Consider the following 19784-nt stretch of genomic DNA (forward strand, 5'->3'; position numbering starts at 1 on the left):
TGTGTCTTTTTATATCAGTTCATCTTTCACATTGATTAAAATGTGTGTACAGTATGTTATTAAGTAGTGAGCCCATTACTATTAGAGCTTTTTTCAGAGCACAAACTCCAACACGAAACTTTGTCAAAATTTCAGGGTGCAACGTTAATGTTTTTTACACTTGCCTGGTTGGGCAAGTGGGTTAGAAATCTACTTATATAATAACAAATAACATAGACTAAAGTTGATTGTCATGTTTAATCCAGGGTTGCAGTGTCTACAACATGGCAGAAATAGTCAATAGTGAAAAGTCCAAGGTGATGTTTTAAAATGTCTCTTTTTATCAGTGTAAAACCCAAAGATATTCAGTTTAATATGATAAAAGCAAGGGATGTCCGTATTTGAGAGATCAAAAATAGTGTTGTCTGCCATTTTCAGGTGGAATTATTATAACAATTAATCTTTTATCAAAATGATTTAATAGTTTAATTCTTTTTTACAACATGCCTGGTTGGGCAAGTGAGTCGCTAGATTTACTTGCGCGATGTTGCATTTTACTGGTTCCAGGCAAGCAGGCAAGCCTTATTTTTGAGCCCTGAATTGCTTAAAGCCGATGTTCAATGTTCAAAGACCTTTTCAACATTATGCTGGGGAGCTGCCAGCATTTCTTAAAGTTAACAGAAATTTTTAATAAATTAATAAACAAAATAGCTCATCAAAGTTTTATAGATTAAACAGAGATAATAAAGTAGTAAAAATTAAATTTGCACTGAAATGTTGTAAGCATAATGTTTGATTAAAGTAGAACTTTCAACATTATTATAATATGTATGACTGGCAATCGGAGGAAAAAAAACACTGACTCTGATCATAAATATGCTTCAATGTTGGATCTGATAATCTGCCAGGCTGATAATTTGTCAACCCCTAATTACTGTTGGATATCGTAATTTTAATGTGATTTGGCTGACTGTATCGTACTGTTGATTGCTCTGGATATGAAACGGAGAGAAATACTGTTTTTGTGCATTGACCCTTTAAACTGTTAACTAGCTATAGCTAAACTGTTGTGTTGCAGTGAGCAGTGATCTCTCCTCTCTCCTGTCAGTTCTCTGTGTCCAGTAAAGGAAGTACCTCTATGAATTAATAATGTTTCCCTTTGCCCAACATGTCAGGGGAGCTCGCTGTGAGCCTCATGAAAGGCTTCTAGCAGATCCAATGTCAAGCTAATAGACTACTGAGAAAAAAGCTTTGGTTTATTATCAGTATTGATTTAAGTGACTCTCGTATCCCACAGGGCAGTTATCACAGTTATCACAGTTCTTATTTGCTCTTTATTCGCTTCTCTCTACTGCTGAGACTTTCTCCTAAACCTATTGGCTCAGAACAAATTCAGTGTCTGTCTTTGCAGTACACATGTGTTATTGATGTTTCTGAGATGTTAAAAAGCTCAAATGACTGTGTGTCCGGCCATGTGTGTGTTTGGCGGTTGTGTGCAGGTTGATCCGACTGGCAGCGGGCGGGTGGCGGCAGCTGATGCAGCTCTGTTCCTGAAGAGGTCAGGCTTGGCAGACTTGGTCCTGGGGAAGGTGAGCAGAGACTCAGATTAATGCAGCAGCATTACGTCTCTGCTGCTTTTCCAGTTTATATTAATGTAATAAATGTATAAACTGTGTGTGTGTCTCCATAGATCTGGGATTTGGCAGACTCTGAACGTAAAGGTTCTCTTAACAAGCAGGTATAAATGCATTGCGGAATTGCATCATAATGGATTTGTTGGTCTTAGTTGCACCAAATACTTATGATTACTAGTTTTATGACACAGCTGTACCTCTCTTCCTCTCAGCAATTCTTCATAGCTTTGCGGTTGGTGGCGTGTGCTCAAAATGGCCTCGAGGTGGCTCTCAAGAGCCTTAATGTGGCTGTTCCTCCCCCCAAATTTGTAAGTCTGCTGCTGTTGTGCAACAGTTTTTGTCCACACTCTAAATGCTGCTGCTGGTAATTTAAGTTCTTTCTAGACATACTGTATAGTCATGTCATGACTGACATCTTAAATTAGCAGTTTAACCTATTTTTAATCCAAACATTAAAATAGTATGTTTTTTGGGAGAGATTAAGTAATAATTGAGTGGTATTTTTTATCTCCAGCATGACACAAGCAGCCCGCTGTTAGCAGGAGGAGTGGCTGTTGACATACCATGGGTTGTAAAGGTGAGGCACTTGCAGATTTATCATTGTCGCAATATAACATTGTGTGTATTATGTAATTTACTTTAATATGTTTGTCTTCCTTATGGAGGACCATAAGAGAAAAAAAGACTTCCTCAAATATAATATATATCCATCACAGAGTTTAATCTTTTATGTTTCTTCACTGAAAATGTCAAATAAATCATGTCTACTCAAATATGACACAAACTATTTGCTCATAAACATTAACTAGAAGTGCCCATAAAACTTTAAAGGCACATAAAACAGTACCTTTTAGAATGATTTACTTTCACAGCTGATATTTCTGAATTTATACTTTGCTTGTCGAATTTTCTGGGATTCTGGGTTTTCTCTTTCCTGTATCATTCTTCAGCAAACTTAAAAACATAGCATTTTATGTCTTTTATTAGAGCAATTTCTTTTACAGGAGTATGCTTGTGTTATTTTACATCTGTTTGCTTTCCCTCAGCCTGAAGAGAAGATGAAGTTTGATTCCATCTTTGACAGTCTGGGTCCAGTAGGAGGGATTCTAACAGGAGACAAGGTCAAGCCTGTCCTGCTAAACTCCAAACTGCCAGTGGACATCCTCGGCAGGGTATGATCTCCAAACAAAAGTTACTTTTTTAACACTTACATTTTGTTAGATAATCAACAGCACAGTTCAGCAATAATGTTACCAGGCACTTTGACATCCACAAACCAATAACAGATATTATCTATTATGAATAATGGACAGGGTGTTTCTGTACAGCACTACATAATTTGCATCTAACTCTACATGATTGATAGAGCATACAGCAGATGGAAGGTAAATGAGATTTTAAACAGTCAGGATGAGGTAACGGAAAGCCACCAACAAATACTTTATTCAGTTTGTGCATTTTCCGATGTATAAGTACAAGAGTCAGTTGGTCTGTAATTATTTTTTTAAAATGTTTTTTGCTGCTATAGTCAAAATATTCAGGAGGTATCTCTTGCTTCCTGTTATTCCTTCTGGCAGATCATTCAGATAAAGTAACATGCATGTTAATGTGCTCTGCTTCCTGAGAAAATGCTGCATGATTCTCCAAATACTTTGCCAAAACAGCTGTATCTTTGTGCAGCTCCCAAAAATGTGGTGGTGATTTTCTTCATCATCCCCACAATTTCTCCAACATGTATGAACAAACAAGATTCTTTCAACCAAATCCACACCAATGCACAGAACAGGAAGTACAAAAAATAGTTTCACTCTTGTTAAAATATCTTATCTTTTATCAAAGTAAGTGACAAATAATAGAAATGTTATATAAAACAGTGGTTATCTTATGTAACAGTCTATGAATAATGACAACAAATAAAACCATACAGTGCACAAAGTTTGAAGCAGAATGTGAAATTAAGAGTCAGTTGGGTAAAAGATGAAATCAGAGAGGAAGTGAGAATCAGTAGTGAGTCAGCGCTCTTTAGGGACTTCTGCCATATAGTTTTGTAATGACGCATTCATAATAATAATATGTCTCTGTGTTGAAGGTATGGGAGCTCAGTGACCTCGACAGAGATGGCATGTTGGACAGAGATGAATTTTCTGTGGTAAGAAATTAACTAATATCACAGATGGAAAGAAACCACAAAGGTCACAGTTAGTTTCAGCCTAGCAGGCTGTTTCTGAACTGCTATATTGAACTTTGTACATTTAGTTCTCATTATATTACAGGAATCTAAACCATATAAAAGTTCTCAACTTTTTTTTTTCAAGAAAGTGTTATTAAACCTGTTTCTTTCTTTATGTGCTTTTATATTTTATGTACAATCTTGGTAAATATTACAGGCTGTGAAAATAATTTCTGTAACCCTGAATGAAACAAACTCCAGACATGTGGAGGAAGTGTGATGACTGAATTGACTACAGGATGGTTCATTGGTAATTGTCTTTTATCATTGATTTTTGTTGCCCTTTTCCCAGGCCATGTATCTGGTGTACAGAGCTCTGGAGGGCGAACCTGTCCCCATGTCCCTACCACCTCCCCTGGTTCCACCCTCCAAGAGAAAAAAACCCTCCGTGCCTCCCGTGATGCCCTTGTTACCCTCGCCCCCCTCAGTCAAAGACAGTCGCTCCTCCCATGCTGGCTCCAAGACCATGCCCCACCCCCCTAAACCCGCCCCAGCTCCTGTCCCAACACCAGCAGCTGTCCCTGTGAGTACTGGACCCGTCTCTCCATCTGTGCTTGTAGTACCTTTATTTTACTCCCACATAGCTGCAACAACAAACACTTAAAATGATTTCAAACTGGATAGTTCAGTGTGTTTTTCAAAAGAATAAGACAAGAGGGAGTGGGAAGATAAAGGTAAGTAAGTAACTTATCTATGTTATCTGCTATAGGTTGTATTAAATTCCATTATGAATTAACTCTGATGCTAAAGTTAAAAATGTGTCTTCTTGCCTGTGCAGTGGGTGGTGTCGCCAGCAGACAAAGCAAAGTACGATGAGCTGTTCAGTAAGACAGACAGCGATATGGACGGCCTCGTGTCTGGACCTGAAGTCAGAGACATATTCCTCAAGACTGGGCTCCCCTCGGCCACACTTGCACGTATCTGGTATGTAGTGTAAAGTTATGTTTTAAAAATATGTTCAGCTTTCCCCTTTATATTGGATAGTTCGTTAGTTTCATTCAGTAATTATTTATTTTTATTCTTTAGATAAATTTGAATCTTTGAGTTTTAGAAATCCAAGAAGATGTATTTCAAATAAGTGTTGTCAGTGAGCTCTGAACCTTATTTGTCATTATTTGTGTGGTTGAAAATTAAATGCAATGAAAAAAAACACAATTATTAAATATTAAATATTAAATTATTCACCATTGTTCATTTTTACTTAATTAACTCATCACGTTTTGAAATTCAAATTTTGGGGGATTTTCTAAAATCCCAAGATTCAAGTTTATCTATAGAAGAAAATAAATAATCTAAACAAAACATTAAATAGTAAAACATTTAAAACTCAAAAATCTATTGAAGTGACTTTGCTTTAAATTTTGAGTTTTCTCTTTCTTTTTTACAGTCCAGCAGCAAATAAAATAAACGGGCAAAAGCCCAGAAATATTGTGAAAAACCATTAAGCATCAGTGCTTTATTTAATTTTTTACAATATACTATTCATACATGTACCCTCTGCTTCTCCTCCAGTTGGTTCACGTGGTCTGTATAAATAGGTATTATTATTAAACAGTTTTTATTCTCTAGTCAAGTCGATTTATATATATATATATATGTGTGTGTTAGGTTATTGTGCAAACAAGAATATCACAGTTGCTAGAGAATATTTTGTTGGCAGTAAGCTGCACAAATCGTGTAAAATCACATGCTGTGCTCTAAATTTAAGGAAAATAAATTAGTTGAACATTTTGATAAAGAGTGGAACAAGAAAACAGTGTTTTCCCTGAAATATTATGCCTGTGATTATTAATCTAAAGATAATATATGGAGACAACAAATAATGATTGTCATTTAAGCTGTAAAAGGTCAGTCCTGGGTGATTCTGTCACAGGATAATAACAGCGGTTTTCACAGTGCTGCAGTGCGTGCTGACACATCCGACCAGGACAAATACCACATCATCATATGGATTTTTTATCTTCACATGGCTGATTAGCTGAACAAGAAAATCAGTCAGGCTATCAAAAATAGCTGTTGCCTGAGGTGTAAATCGTTACTCTCGTTATGTAACCCTGGGTCTGTTTGTGTTCTCAGGGAGCTCTGTGACATTGGAGACATCGGGAAACTGACCCGAGAGCAGTTTGCCCTGGCGCTTCATCTGATCAATCAGAAGCTGACGAAAGGCCTGGACCCTCCGCAGAGTCTCTCCCCAGAGATGATCCCTCCATCTGACAGGCAAAACATCAAACAGGTGAGTGGCTCCCAGCATTCACATGTAGTAATAAAGATTTGGGACGTCTGAATCTTTTTTTTGGTCTCACTATGCACCTGATGATACAGAAAAAGGCCATATACTGTATTTGTAATTAAAGGAACTGATGCATTCTAATGATGTGATTGATGGCATTAATTACAAAAACAGAGCTCAAACATTTTGTCTTCATGTGGGTTCTGGGTCTGAAAATTCAAGCCAATGTGAAAGTGCCTTAAACCTGCAGACTTTCTAATGGCCAGCAGGGGGCATCTCAACTGGTTGAAAAGTCAAATTGGATTGAAGTCTATGAGAAAATTACCCTACATCTCACTTGATTTATTACCTCTGTGAACAAACAGAAAGTTTCAATTGGTCTCAGTTGCTAGTATTGAATCTGCTTCATAACAGCATGATGGTCATTTAGTAAATTCTGGCTCCATGTAATGTAGGGCTGCTGAATTATATGATAATGAAGTAAATCATATTGCGATTATTTTGACAGATACAGAAATTGCAATATGATTTATGATTAATGGGACTGATCATTTTTGCATTATAATTTTCATTTTCACTGCGGAAAAAAATGGAGTCTGTACCACACAAACATCTGGAGTCATATTGCAGTGTCAATAATATTTTCAGTAATTGTGTAGCCCTCATTTAGAGTAAAATAGACAATAAAGCAGTGCATGATTTATGGCTAAACAGGCTCATTTCTGGCTCCAAAGAAACAAGATGGTGATCGCCATAATGCCAAACTCTTTGCAGTATATACCTTAATCATATACTTTATGTTTTTTGCCTGTCTCTGTACGTCATTAGGTTTTGTATATTGTGTATTTTATCTTATCTATTATCTTTGTGTATTTTGACAAAACATTATTCCTTCTTTTTCCTGTTTTTTGTGCATTTTGTTTGTTTTTAAGCATGCAGCTGTGTGTCTTTGTTTTCTTCCTTATGCAACACTTTTATGCTGCTTTCTCTTACATCTACTTCATGCGTACAGCGCAGTGATCTTGACTGACTGACTGAGTGAGTGTGTGCTAGTTTACTGACTTGGGGCATCTCATTACTTATAACAGGCCGTCTGTCTTTTCACTTTGTGTCACTCTAATTTTTGTCAAAATTTGACCTTCTTCCTCTAAAACTTAATAATTTTACATCTTCATTTGTCCCTGAGTTTATGGCCTCTAGCTGTCTAGATATTAATGTGTTGGAGGTAAGCTGACAAGAGCAGAGGTTGCTGTTTTAAGTATTTCGGGATGCACCAATGGCACCATGTCTGGTCTGTAGATGCAAACCAAAGACTTGAAGTGGGTTTGTTGTAGTTTCCACCTTCATAACATTAGAGAACAACGTGATATCCAACTCAGAGATGTATTTTAACAAAATCCTGTGACCCAGAACTTCTCATCATTGCTCGTATCCTCCCAGTTTCTTTACCCCTGAGTTAGTCCTATCCTATCCTATCCTCATATCCCTGCCAGTGTGTGTAATTTTTGTAAAGCCATCAGTGTAGTTCTGTTGTTCATTTGTTTGTTCTGTGACTATTTTTTTCTCTTACACTGTAATTTGTCCTAAGTATCTCAGATTTTTCATCAACATATAAGCCATTTTGCTGTGCTCTCAGAATGAATCTTTACTTTCCAAAGGTGATTAGATGTAATTCTTAGAATAGAATATAGGAAGTTTCCTCATCATTGTGGCGTTTTATCTTCAGAAGTGAGTTTAATCATCTGTCTTTTCTTCTACCCGACTTCCTTTCCAGAACAATGTTGTTAACTTAGCAGCTGACTTCTCTGCCATCAAGGAGCTGGACTCTCTCAGTAACGAGATTGTCGAACTGCAAAGGTAAGAGTTTGCTCTTATATATGTCTAAAAACAAACAAAAAAACAACAAAAAATTGCAGCACATTATGTCACTGTTGGAGACAAAGTAGCCTAAAGATGGCCTTTTCCCTTAAAGTTTCCACTAATTCATTAAGATGGTCACGATCCAAAATGACTGCGTACCAAAACCCATTCAAAGATGGGAACACGGCTAAACTTTTTAGTAATATTGTAGTAATATTTTGGGTACAATATGGTAACCTTCTAACAATAAAACGGTTCAATCAGTGCAGTATTTGGATTAAAAAAAATCATAATATGGTGACATCAATGTGGTAATAACCTGATAATTATAAGGAAATATAGGTTGATGTCTTCAAAATATAGAAGGTATTCTTTGAAAAAGATGAAGAAAAGATAAATGTCTTTTGCCAGAGAGGTGAAGCAGGATGCACTGTTTCCAACAAATGGAGGGAACTGGGTGGGCTGCCCAAAAAAACTGTATATACTGGGGAAACACTGGTTCAAGTGTACAAAATTACATAACTCTCACTCTCAAACTGTCTTTGAACACTCACACCCACAGCTTCAGTGAAAATAAATAAACATTTGTTTTGCTACAGGCTACCAAACAGCAGATGGCTGTAAAGCAGAGTTACGTAGCTGCTGCATGTGTTCACACCCCCTTCATGCCTTCATACACTATTATCAACATTTTTTTAATTAGATATTTTTACCATATACCAGTATCTTTATTTAACATTTACTTCTTCTTTTTTATCAGGAAGAAAATAAGAAGGACAGAAAACACATAATCTTTAATACCAAAGTACACAGTTCCTCTTTCTGATATTTTCTTTGTTTACGTTTTTCTCTTCATTTTAAAGGTGGATGCAGAATATTTTTTGTGTGTGTTGCTTTTTATGTTTAGTTTTGGTTTCTCTGAGGGCTGGTTATGAGTATCAGCTGTAATGGATTTAATTTTCAGAACAGAATTTGTCTGTCTGGTTTGTGAAAGCTGAGAGTGAGAAGTGAGAAAGTTTGCTTCCACCCCACCCCCCAACTTTTGATGCACAGATGTGCACACACACACTAGGTGACAGCTGTTCTAGGTAGGAAGGAGAGGCAAATAAGATGGGGAGATATGAAAACTAAGTGACAGAGATCAGAGCTTCAGACAAGCAGCAGATCGAGAGGAGCTTGAAAAGATGATTCGTGGTTGCGACTGCCTCAGAATGTGGCCCCGACCTACAGTTGGAGATGAGGAGGATGGGTAAGAGGAGAACTGGAGTGATACTTAGCATGAGTTGACTGTCGGTTGGCTGGTAGAAGATGTGCTGTTATCAAGAGAATTGTGCATTTTGATGTGAGAGGAGATGGAGAATATAAAAATAGCTGCTGTTATTTTTAGTCAGTGTTGAAATGGACGGCAAAGGATAAGTAGTTCTTAAGGTTCATGCCTGGTTTTGTGTTGTTGTTGTGTTATTGTATGTGTGAACAACAACTATACGTAATACATACTAAAATATTACCTTTTGTTACTTTTTTGTTTTGTTTCCGTTTTTGTTTCCATTTTTTTTTTTTACCTTAACTTGTCTTTATGAGGTGAATATTGATTGCACAGTGTAATGGATATACAATAATGACACCCTCCACGTTTAGACTGATTCCCTATGAATCTCGCTTTCATCTATCTGCCACCAGGATTTTTTCTGGGAAAATAGACTAAATTAATGAATAGACTCACTCTTTTTCTCCCTTTTTTTTCTAACTTAACCTGCTCCCTATCCTGATGCCCACCCCTGTAGTAGGGCTGGGTGATACAGCTAAAAAAAAAATCAAGATAAAATATGCAATTTCAGTCAATATCTGATCATTATTGATCATTTTTAATGATGATGATTTTAATAAAGACCAGTAGGAAAAAAAGGTGGACTACTTTATTTTGAATTTCATAACCTTATGTTCGATTTAACCATTTAATTATCAAGGCAGAATAACACTATAAATAAATTTACACCAATAAATAAAAATAAGTGGATTTGTTATGGGCTTTCTCGGCTGTTTGTGTGCATTGTATTGAAGTGAAACTATTTAACATTTTATTGAACAATTTTCTTATTGCTATTGATGAAGTGTTGATATTGCATACATATCACTTTTGTTTTATCGCCAGGGACTATACTGTATGTTCAAATCAATAGGTTATTACTCAAATTATGTTATTAACCCATTATGGCTTCACATGACAAAATCAGATATTTTTGATTTCACTTATTTATATGCCTTAATTGGTATACAAATTTGAGTTTTTGCAAAAAAAACTCACAAAAATAAGTTTAACATTAATTTGCAGTGCTAAATGTCAGATTTACACTGGAAAAGTGCATATTATTGAAATTTGAGTGGTTTACAATCCACTGATACCAAGCATTTGATGTACCTCCCTGTAGTTTTTGAGATACAGTCATTTCTATAGCATACTATTTTTAGTTGCCAATCACATAGGGTTACTGATGTTATCATTTTTCACAGAAATACTGTTGGAAATGAAGGTTCCGCTGATCACCTGTTCAAAAACATGTATGCACTTAAAGATCAGATAGACTCAAGTAGGCAGTGATCATAAAAAAGATTTTCCAACACACTTGTAGGGAGAAACGATGAGAAATGTAGCTCCATGACAATTCGTTACCATTCGCCATGCAAAAAGACCCACAGACAATCTCATAGGGTGATCTTTTTAACTTATCAGTAACAGAGGAAGCTATTCTGGTTTATCCAGACAAAGCTTAGTGTTATAAATCCATGAGGTTATCAGCTCTATGTGATTGTAAATGAGCAGAATCACCTGGTGATCGACGTGCTGTTGTGTTGTGTCTCGCCTCTTTTGGTTCCATGATGCTTCGTGAAAGGACACACTGTTCAATCCAATATTAATTTACCCTTTACGTATTATTTGTTTTATTTTTGTAAATGTATTTTTCACATTGTTATTTATTTTAAAAAAATTATAAGTCATCATCTGTAACACATAAAGTACATCACACCTTTAAAGAGAGTTAAACTGAAACATGTTTGTCTTTCTGGTGTGCCTTTTTATGATTAGTAGTAGTGGAAAATAAAATGCATATAGTTTATTAATTATACAAGTTATTATGCATCCCTACTCATCACTCCATCCTGTTCCATTTCCTCTCTGGGTGGGTGGATTAAAGAGTGAAGTAGAGAGGATGAACAAATGATAGATGTTTTAGGCTGGCTCATCATCACTCGTCCCTCCTCCCACCGTCCTCAAGGCAGCCATCTGCTTCTCACTCCTCATCACCCACACATTTGACTGAGCAAGCACATGCTCACTTTCCACAACACTCACCCTGATCGCACTCACAGCGCTGTGCAGCCGCAGCCCTGAAGTCTCACACGCACTCTCCAACTTTCCTCATATCGGGTCACACACACACATATACACCTGCTGTAACTGCAGGCAGCTCTCTCTGTCCTGTGGAGTTGTGATTTCAGGACATCATGGTGGCTCAGGGAGAAGAGTTGGTGGTGGTGGTTCAGGGGCAGGGTAAAGGAGGCTCAGCGGAGAGCTGGCTGGGGCTGGGCGGGCTTGGAGCACCGGGTCTCCCCTCTCTGTCCTCGGTGGCTAAATACTCCTGTTTCTTGTGCTGGGCCCCCAGGGAGAAGAGCACTGTGGAAGAGGAGATCAAGGAGAAGGAGGAGGCCATCAGACAGCGCAGCAGCGAAGTGCAGGTAAGGTGTCTCTGTTTGTCTGTGAGTCTGTCTCTGTAGCTCTCAGTGCTGTGGCAACAGAGAAAAGAAAGATTTATGGGCAGACGATCAATTTCATGGTTGTGTAGATATTTGCTGCCTTGTTTCTGTAATCTGTGCCTTTCATACGCTAGTGTTGCTTGTCCCCTTTTAATCAGTAATAAACATGATAAAAATCCAGATCTGACAAAGGAGGCAGTAAGATCCTTAGGTGCTAAAGCAGTTGTTCACTTTTGTTGTAATGTATATACCGGACTGGAAGAGGAGATCAATAATACATTTGGCTGGCAGTCTTAGACGCTTGTTCACAGTTAATGTTTCTCAGAGGAGGGAGAGGCTGTGTCCTTGTGTAGGCGTGTCTGCTCCGCTCTGAGCCTGAGAGATGGGCTCTATTTTTGGGAGCTGATGGCTTAAAGGGCTAGTCTGCACTGCTGTTGGGAATTCAGTCTGATGCTGGAGTGTGAGTGGTGATCTCCAGGGAGTCTCACGCTGATGTAGCTGAATTTCTGAGCTGCACTGCAGGGTAGCCTCAAGTGCTTTTGCCTATTTATACAGTGATGTTTTTTCTAAATATATTCCTCGACATCACTTATTGTGCTTGTCGTGATCTGTGCTGCTACCCCTTGACAGACTCTACACTGAGACTTTCCCTGCAGTGTTTCTCATAGGTTCAGGTTTTATTTGTGGAGCTCTGCCATCCATCACTTCAAAGTTGGCTACAACAACGGCAATGTTTTCGCTGGCTAAAATCTGACAAGGGGAAGTAATACATTTGATTTGATTTTTTTTTATTATTATTTTGTCATGCACAAATTATGTGCCCAGCCCAAACAGGCAAACAGAACAACATAAATTACGAATATTGCTGCACAAATAAACCATCCTGACATGTTTTTCCAGACGTAACAGAGAATACATTTGCACTTGAAGGCACCATTTTGGACAACTTCTCCACTGCATTTCATAAATGTTTGAAAAGGAAAATAATGTATGCAAAATCTAGTGTGAAGCAAATCTATTTTTATAGGCTTTCCATGGACGTTGTAGTCTATATTTGGGGCTGTCTGGGTGAACTAGTGGTTAAGATGCTTTCTATAAATCGTGATCTCAGGTTTGAGTGCAGCCAGAGACCTTGGTTGCATCTCACTCCCTCTCTCCTACCTTTCAGTTCTTCTGGACTGTTATTACAGGCAGAAAAACCTTCAAATTAGAAATTAAAAACACAAAATGTTAACCCTTGTTTTCATTCCGTATACTGGTTGACATGTAGCTATGGTGCAAACTGTTTTTGTTCTTTAATCAGACTGGTGGCATATTTCTAATTATTCATCTGTCTAGTATGGACTGCTACTATCATTTCAGCTGCAAAGCTCTATCCAGCAGCTGGGTGGGGCTGGGCCAATTTAAAATTTTTCAAACTGGTCATATACCTGACCAGACCAGTAATACAGACTTTTACCACTAGGTGTCGCGATTGACTCAGCTGTTCCTGAGTGGAGCACATGAATTAGAGTGATGAGTCACCACAGTCAGGACAAATGAGTGACATATGTTTTTATTTGTTATAACAACAAATTCACCTTTAAGTTTGTAATTCTGAAATTTATGAATTGTGATTGAAATATAGATAATCCAAATAGCACAAACAGAGAAAATATCAAAATGTCATGCACTGCATGAAACTGACATTGTTTATTTATGAGATCAGAGCTGCCACACACGCACACTCAGAAACACACGCTCTGATTGGTCAAAAAGTCTGGAACACAGCCTCTAATTGGTTGACAAACTCAGCCGAAGGTATCATGAGATTGCCACCAGATGGCTAACAACAATAACTGTTTTCAACACAGAAAAAATGATAAAATAATCACAGGAGACATTGTTGGATTTCTCCTAAAAGACACTGCAGTTCAAGGGTGGATTACAAAGCTTCTGACAGGGATATGAGCTTACTGGTGCCCAGTTACAAAGGCACAACCGTATCCCTCTGGACAAAAAAAGGAAGCCTCTAGCATGCAATGTTCCAGAGATTTAGTATATCATACACAATATCCGCAACCTGAGGAGGTTAAACACGATATTGATTTAGTGCCATCGGCACAGATTGCTGATAGAGTCTACTTTATGATTTGCCAGAACGTCTCATAATAACAAATTTGATAAAGATTGTTTGCATAAAACACATTGGTTAAAGCTCATACACCAGACCAGATGGGCAAAACCAGAAACCAACCCCACTGAAAGACCAGTAGAAGTCTCACTGATGTATTTAAACAATCTACAGCCTCTAAACCAAAATAATCCATACAGCTTAAGTTTACTTCCTCTTTCTTATAACACTACACTTACTTCTAACAGTTAGCCTTGTTTGAATTGAACATTAATTGTTGTCTCTGTGGACTGGAAATAAGCTTGTTTTGTGCCACACTTTCACAGCTGAATGCTGATGAGTCACTTCTTGTGTGAATTCCATGTAATTCTAAATTTCTGCCCTTTTTAAAAAAAAAAAAAAAAAAAAGCTTTTGCCTTAATTAGGCAGCACAGTTGAAAAAGATTCAAACCAGAGAAATAGGCTAGTAATTATTTGGTATTCGGCTGAGCAAGCTAGATTATCAGAATGTTTCACAAAATAATTGACTGTCACTTCAGTTTCACTGATTTCTCTCTCCTGTTGCATGCAGTTCTATTTGTTCCTCCTCTGTGTCAACCACAATGTGAAAAAAAACATATATTAAAAGTAAAATCAGATGGTACATTTTTCTTTTATCACTCAGCATTCTAAGTACCCAGAGATTTACTTTTCCTTCATTAGCCACATTTCAAACAAACTCTTAAATTAAATTCAAGTATTGAGCTCATAGGAACCATTAAGTGTATAATTGTCTGTTAGATTATTAGCCTGTCTATGCAGCTGCTCAGTGGCTTTAAATATTAGCTACTACAGAGCTGATTTTCTGTTTCTTTTTAGGAGTGCTCGCCTGTGAACACATTCTTATATCTCTATGTCTCCTCTGTGGCTTGTTGTCCTCAGGATTTACAGGATGAGGTGGCAAAGGAGAGCGAGGAGCTGCAGCGGCTTCAGGCTCAGCGTCAGAAGGTACAGGAGGCCTTGGAGGAGCTGGACCAGCAGAAAGGCTCTCTGGAAGAGCAGCTGACTCATATTCGCCAACAGACCAGCCAAGAGACCCAACTGGTAGGGCTGCTAGAAGTCTCTTTTCATTGCTGATTGATTTATATCACTACTGGAAAGCTGCAGAAATGACTGACCTAGACTAGCACACAACTCCATTCTCCTGAGTAATGATATCAGTTTATTCATAATGGTTATGTCTGCCAGATTTCATCACTGCAGTCCGAGCATGAAGAACAGGAACAGAGGATATGTCAGTATGAGGAAGAGCTGGTCCAGGCCCGAGAGGAGCTCCTGGCTCTGCAGGAGGAGAGCAGGAGGCTGCAGGAGAAGGTCCAGGCAGCTCAGGAGCAGCTCACACCTCTGCAAGAGTCTGTCCGTGACTCTTTTACACAAGTTGCACAGGTTGGTTTATGTAAAGCTGTGTCTCGTGCTTATAAAGACTCCTTTTCTCTGCAAAAAATAGGACCTATGATTTATTTTTCTCCGTCTCTCAGGTTCAGCAGAAACTGAACGACTTACAGGTGGAGGAGAGGTCAGTAACCGCCCAGCTCAGCTGGAAAAGAGCCCTGGAGGACAGCTCTCCTGTCATGGTCAACGGATCAGCAGGCCCTGCTGTAGAGCTGCATGTGGGGGATCCCTTCCAGCAGGACCTCTTCCAGGAAGACCAGCCTAAAGAACTGAAGGAGGAAGAACCAGCTGCTGTCTGCAATGAGCAGAAAGAACATTCAGATCAAAAAGAGAAAGAAGGAGTGAACGAGAGAGAAGAGGAAGAAGAGAAGGAGGATGAAAGTCCAAAGACACCAGAGGAGGAAAAGCCGAAACCTGATCCCTTGGATGATCTGTACACTAGTCTAGCCTCCTCTGATTTGTACAATAGTGTATCCGTTCTCACCAAGCCACAGGAGAACGCTGTGAGGGTAATAAAGACACTTATTAATCCTGCCAATATAATTCCTACAACACCACCTTCTACTACAACTGTTGATTGCTTTTTTTCTTTGGTAACAATCTGATCTATTTATTTAGCTATGGAGAAATAGGTTGGGGTAGGTGGATCATGGGGTGTTCATGATATGAAAATGTCCTAAGAAATGTCTTATAGCTTTCATGTTCTGACAAAATGTTTGATACAAGTATGAATTTAAAAAAAAAAAAGGGCTAAGAACAAATTCATAATTAATATATAACAACTTTCCTTTCTTTTTTGTGCATATAGGATTATTGAATTTCCAAAGCAAAACACATTCAGGGGCAACTCCCCTCCAAGAAAAACAAACAAACAAAAACAAACTCAGCTCACAGACACGACTATTAATAAAGGAAAAGGACTCACATAAGGTATCACATAATGTAGGACAAATACATTAAAAAAAATACTCCATAAACGCTCTGGTAAGAATAGTAGAAATATCCAGTCCAATATGAGACATAAAAGTCTCCCATGTTATATGAAGTACATTGTTGTGAGCATGTAGCATACGTGTCAAGTAATCTAGGGAAACATAGTAAGACCTTATGACACTGTGTTTTAGTCGGGACTTAGTTTAGTTGCACTTTTCTTGCCCTCAACGTTAGCATTTTGTAAAGATTTCAGGCATTTTGGATCACTTTCTAAATTGATTGCTAAGATTTTTCTTAATTTCCTGCTTTACAATATGCCAAAACCTCTGTATTTTCAAACAAGACCACAGACAGTGGGTGAGTCTAACTGTCTCTATTTTACATTAAAGATGGAGAGGAGAGAAGTCAGCATTGAATTTGGTTTGAGAAGGGGATATATGGGCTTTATGAAAAGCTTTTATTCTGTGACAGATGCTTAACATCTTCACATTCTTCTAGGCATCGTCCCATTGGTCATCTGTAATATCTACATTAAGTTCATTTTCCCGTGTTTACTTTAAATGAAGGTTGCCTGTAGTATCTACAGCAGCTTGTAATGCAAGTAATGTAAAGCAAAATGTAATGCAAATCTCAGAATATGTCTCTGTAAGTAACACTGCTGCTTTGTCCTCTCATGTCTCCAGGAACACAGTAGCCCTTCACCTGACGACTCCTCGGAGGTCATAGATGATGCAGAGGAATCGCCTAAAGAGAGCCCACCAAAGGTAGAGACCCAGAGTTAAAGGATAAATATGTAATATTTACTGTACTAAATGACCATGATATGTCATCAGAGATGAAGGAAACATGCAAGTTGAAAAACTCTCTGACAACAATGGTACAGCCAGCGTGTTGTCCGTTGAGATTTCCATTGTGGTACAGAATGGTTTTTGTTTTGTTTTTGTTTGTTATGTTCAGAGCAGTGGGCTTTTGTTTTCGGGATAATAGGCTTAGCTTCACATTGACTGACAGTTGACAGATTCATAAAAAGCTGATCATCCTGTCATTGTCCAAGTATAATGTTGTGGCCGTCTTGCCTTCGTGTGGGCTCTGTGTCCTAATGCTTGAGCGTTGTTTTGGGGAGAGGAGGCAGAGGGAGACGGCTCACTCCAATATTTTGAAATTGGACTGCAGTACCCACTTTTGAATGCTAGCTGTCAGTGTTCCACCTTAAATGAAGTATATCTGTATCATACAGACAACATTGGTCTGTCCTTGTTCTCATAAAATTCCTGTGTGTGTGTATTCTTGTCATGTAGCCAAGCAGATTTTCTTGTAAAATGCTTTTTTCTGATAATTTTATCATATATTTACAGATCTGAATATGATCCAAACCTATCATTTTTGCGTTTTCAGAGATAAATTAATCCAAATGTGTTGTGTGAACAAACTTTTCACATCATTTACTATGGTGTTCAAGCTTGTCAGTAGAGCCCTGTTGCTGTTCAACAGGTTGCATCACCAGAGCCAGAGAGCAAACAGGAGTCAGCGGAGTCACCAGAAACCACCACCACCTCCACGTTACCACCTCAAGTCGGCCCTCGCTCCATGCCGCCGCAAACCAGCCCTCCCTCCCTGCCTGAGATGGACTTCTTCCATTCAGATCCTTTCACTGACCGTGAGTCCCCACAAACATCTGAAAGTTACTTAACGCCTTACAAATAAAAAGGCTTCATATTGATGTTTAGAAAAAGATATCCTATCAAATTGATTTGTTTGTTTTGTTTGTTGTTTTTGTATGAAGTGATATTGATGACATATTTTTTACCTTTAGATGATCCATTCAAAGATGATCCGTTTGGAAAAGCAGATGCTGCAGGTAAGTTCATCAAGTTGATCCCTGATTTTAAAGTGATGAAAAGGCAAACTAATCTACTTCCTGTAAACATCCTAAAAAATGCATCAGTATATTCACAGTCTTCTGTTGCTGTCCCTGTTCAATCAGATCCTTTCGGAGGAGATCCCTTCAAAGGCTCTGACCCCTTTGCTGCAGACTCTTTCTTCACAAAAGCCGCCAGCGCCCCCTTTTCCTCAGACGACCCTTTCGCTGCCTCAGTTGACCCATTCGGTACCACTCCTGGTGCGCCAGAACCAGACCTGTTTGCAGCAAAGCTAAATGATGCAGCAGCTGCACCAGCAGCAGGTTCAGATCCCTTCTCCTCCAAACCCACCAATCCAGCTTTAGCAGCCAAGGATCCATTCAGCTCCGCAGGGAACAATGTGGCTGATTCTGACCCATTTGGAGGCAAAATGAACGCCACCGGGGAGGCGGATCCATTTGGCTCTCAGGATGGAGGGACAGATCCCTTCAGCTGCTCTCCACCCAGCTCTGATCTGGCCGTGGTGAGTACGCCAGCTGGAAAACCTGGTCATGGTGTATTCAGTCCCAAATTTAATAGGAAGCTATTGAACATTCTTAATATAAGGAATGAGACAACAACAAATCTGTGGTTGTAGATTTTTTTGTAAACACAGCAGTTAATATATTTTTTAAACATCTTTTTAGCTATAATCAGTTTAACAAAAAGCCTGTTTTTCATCATCTAGCCAAACTAACTTTATGCAATTATAACTGTAATTTAAGTGGAGAGAATAAAGCATAGAATTTTAACTTATTCCGGGGCTTTAAAATAACAGGAACAAAAGCTTTGTTTTAATACAGATTTTCATATTGGGTATTTGTAGTATTGTAGCAATATAAAGTAGTATTGTATCTGTGTTTTGTTTGCAACTTTTTATGCTGTTGTCTTGGCCAGGCCTCGCTTGCAAAATAGGAGTCAGAGGAGCAGTTAGAATTTAAATGTGGTATTATTTGTGAATTAGTTGCATTATGAAGTCGGTGTAGACCTCAAATTCAAGACAAATTAAATGAGGCAAACATTATGATGGCTGCAATTTTGGCTAAATATAAATTTTGTGAGAACAAAAGTTTTATGTATGGGTCAGGCAGTCGTGTTAGTGTTATTTTTGATTGATGTAAATCACTTATAGTTCCAGTTAATCACATTAAGTCTGAGGATATTCATGTTGACCGCAGCTTATTATGCAGCATGTAATGTATGTTTTGTTTTTAGAAGGACACTGCAGCAACCAATGACCCGTTCGCTCCAGGTGGTACCACAGTGAATGCCAGCTCAGATCCAGGTATGACTTCTGGAATGGTGCCACCGTCTGGTGGAAGATCCCTTTGCACCTGTTAAAATTATTTTGTACAAAATGCACTATTTATAATGTCTGTGTGAGTTTCCATTTTTATTTGGTCGGTGACTTTTGTATGTTTGTGTTTCAGATCCGTTTGCTGCTGTGTTTGGTAATGAGTCATTTGGAGGGGGCTTTGCAGATTTCAGTGCCTTGACAAAGGTAATCAAGTGTTCATGTGCCGTGCTTCACCCACACAGTGCTGAAATAACACGTAGTATAGAGTGAAACTCTGCGTATCAACTCAGAAATAATGACTGTCAGTTAGTTAGTACAAATAGAATTTGTTGCGACACAGTGAACTCACTTCTGCTGTAAAACTAGAACATTCAGGAAGACTTTGAGCAAGTTGTTGAGTGTTGTGGTTTTTTGGAGGAAATAGCT

General features: G+C 38.4%; 1 protein-coding gene across 3 annotated transcripts in view; it reads left to right on the plus strand.

Annotated features, from left to right (window-relative positions):
• eps15 (epidermal growth factor receptor pathway substrate 15) overlaps positions 1-19784 on the plus strand; it is a 35143-nt gene that overhangs the window by 6584 nt on the left and 8775 nt on the right. For 2 of the 3 annotated variants that reach the window (XM_084723483.1, XM_084723480.1), the window contains exons 3-22: positions 1479-1568; positions 1670-1717; positions 1826-1921; positions 2128-2190; positions 2660-2785; positions 3703-3762; positions 4136-4366; positions 4622-4767; positions 5920-6076; positions 7848-7930; positions 11596-11668; positions 14721-14882; positions 15027-15224; positions 15317-15739; positions 16847-16927; positions 17655-17820; positions 17977-18021; positions 18148-18545; positions 19277-19346; positions 19492-19562. In XM_084723483.1, the coding sequence (XP_084579609.1) occupies positions 1479-1568; positions 1670-1717; positions 1826-1921; positions 2128-2190; positions 2660-2785; positions 3703-3762; positions 4136-4366; positions 4622-4767; positions 5920-6076; positions 7848-7930; positions 11596-11668; positions 14721-14882; positions 15027-15224; positions 15317-15739; positions 16847-16927; positions 17655-17820; positions 17977-18021; positions 18148-18545; positions 19277-19346; positions 19492-19562 (2787 nt within the window). The remainder of the gene's footprint in view (positions 1-1478; positions 1569-1669; positions 1718-1825; positions 1922-2127; positions 2191-2659; positions 2786-3702; positions 3763-4135; positions 4367-4621; positions 4768-5919; positions 6077-7847; positions 7931-11595; positions 11669-14720; positions 14883-15026; positions 15225-15316; positions 15740-16846; positions 16928-17654; positions 17821-17976; positions 18022-18147; positions 18546-19276; positions 19347-19491; positions 19563-19784) is intronic. The other variant, XM_084723481.1, reaches the window with a different exon arrangement.

Source organism: Lutjanus erythropterus, chromosome 7, assembly GCF_056507025.1.
Source record: "Lutjanus erythropterus isolate fLutEry1 chromosome 7, fLutEry1.hap2, whole genome shotgun sequence".
In the NCBI taxonomy this organism is placed as follows: Eukaryota; Metazoa; Chordata; class Actinopteri; order Lutjaniformes; family Lutjanidae; genus Lutjanus; species Lutjanus erythropterus.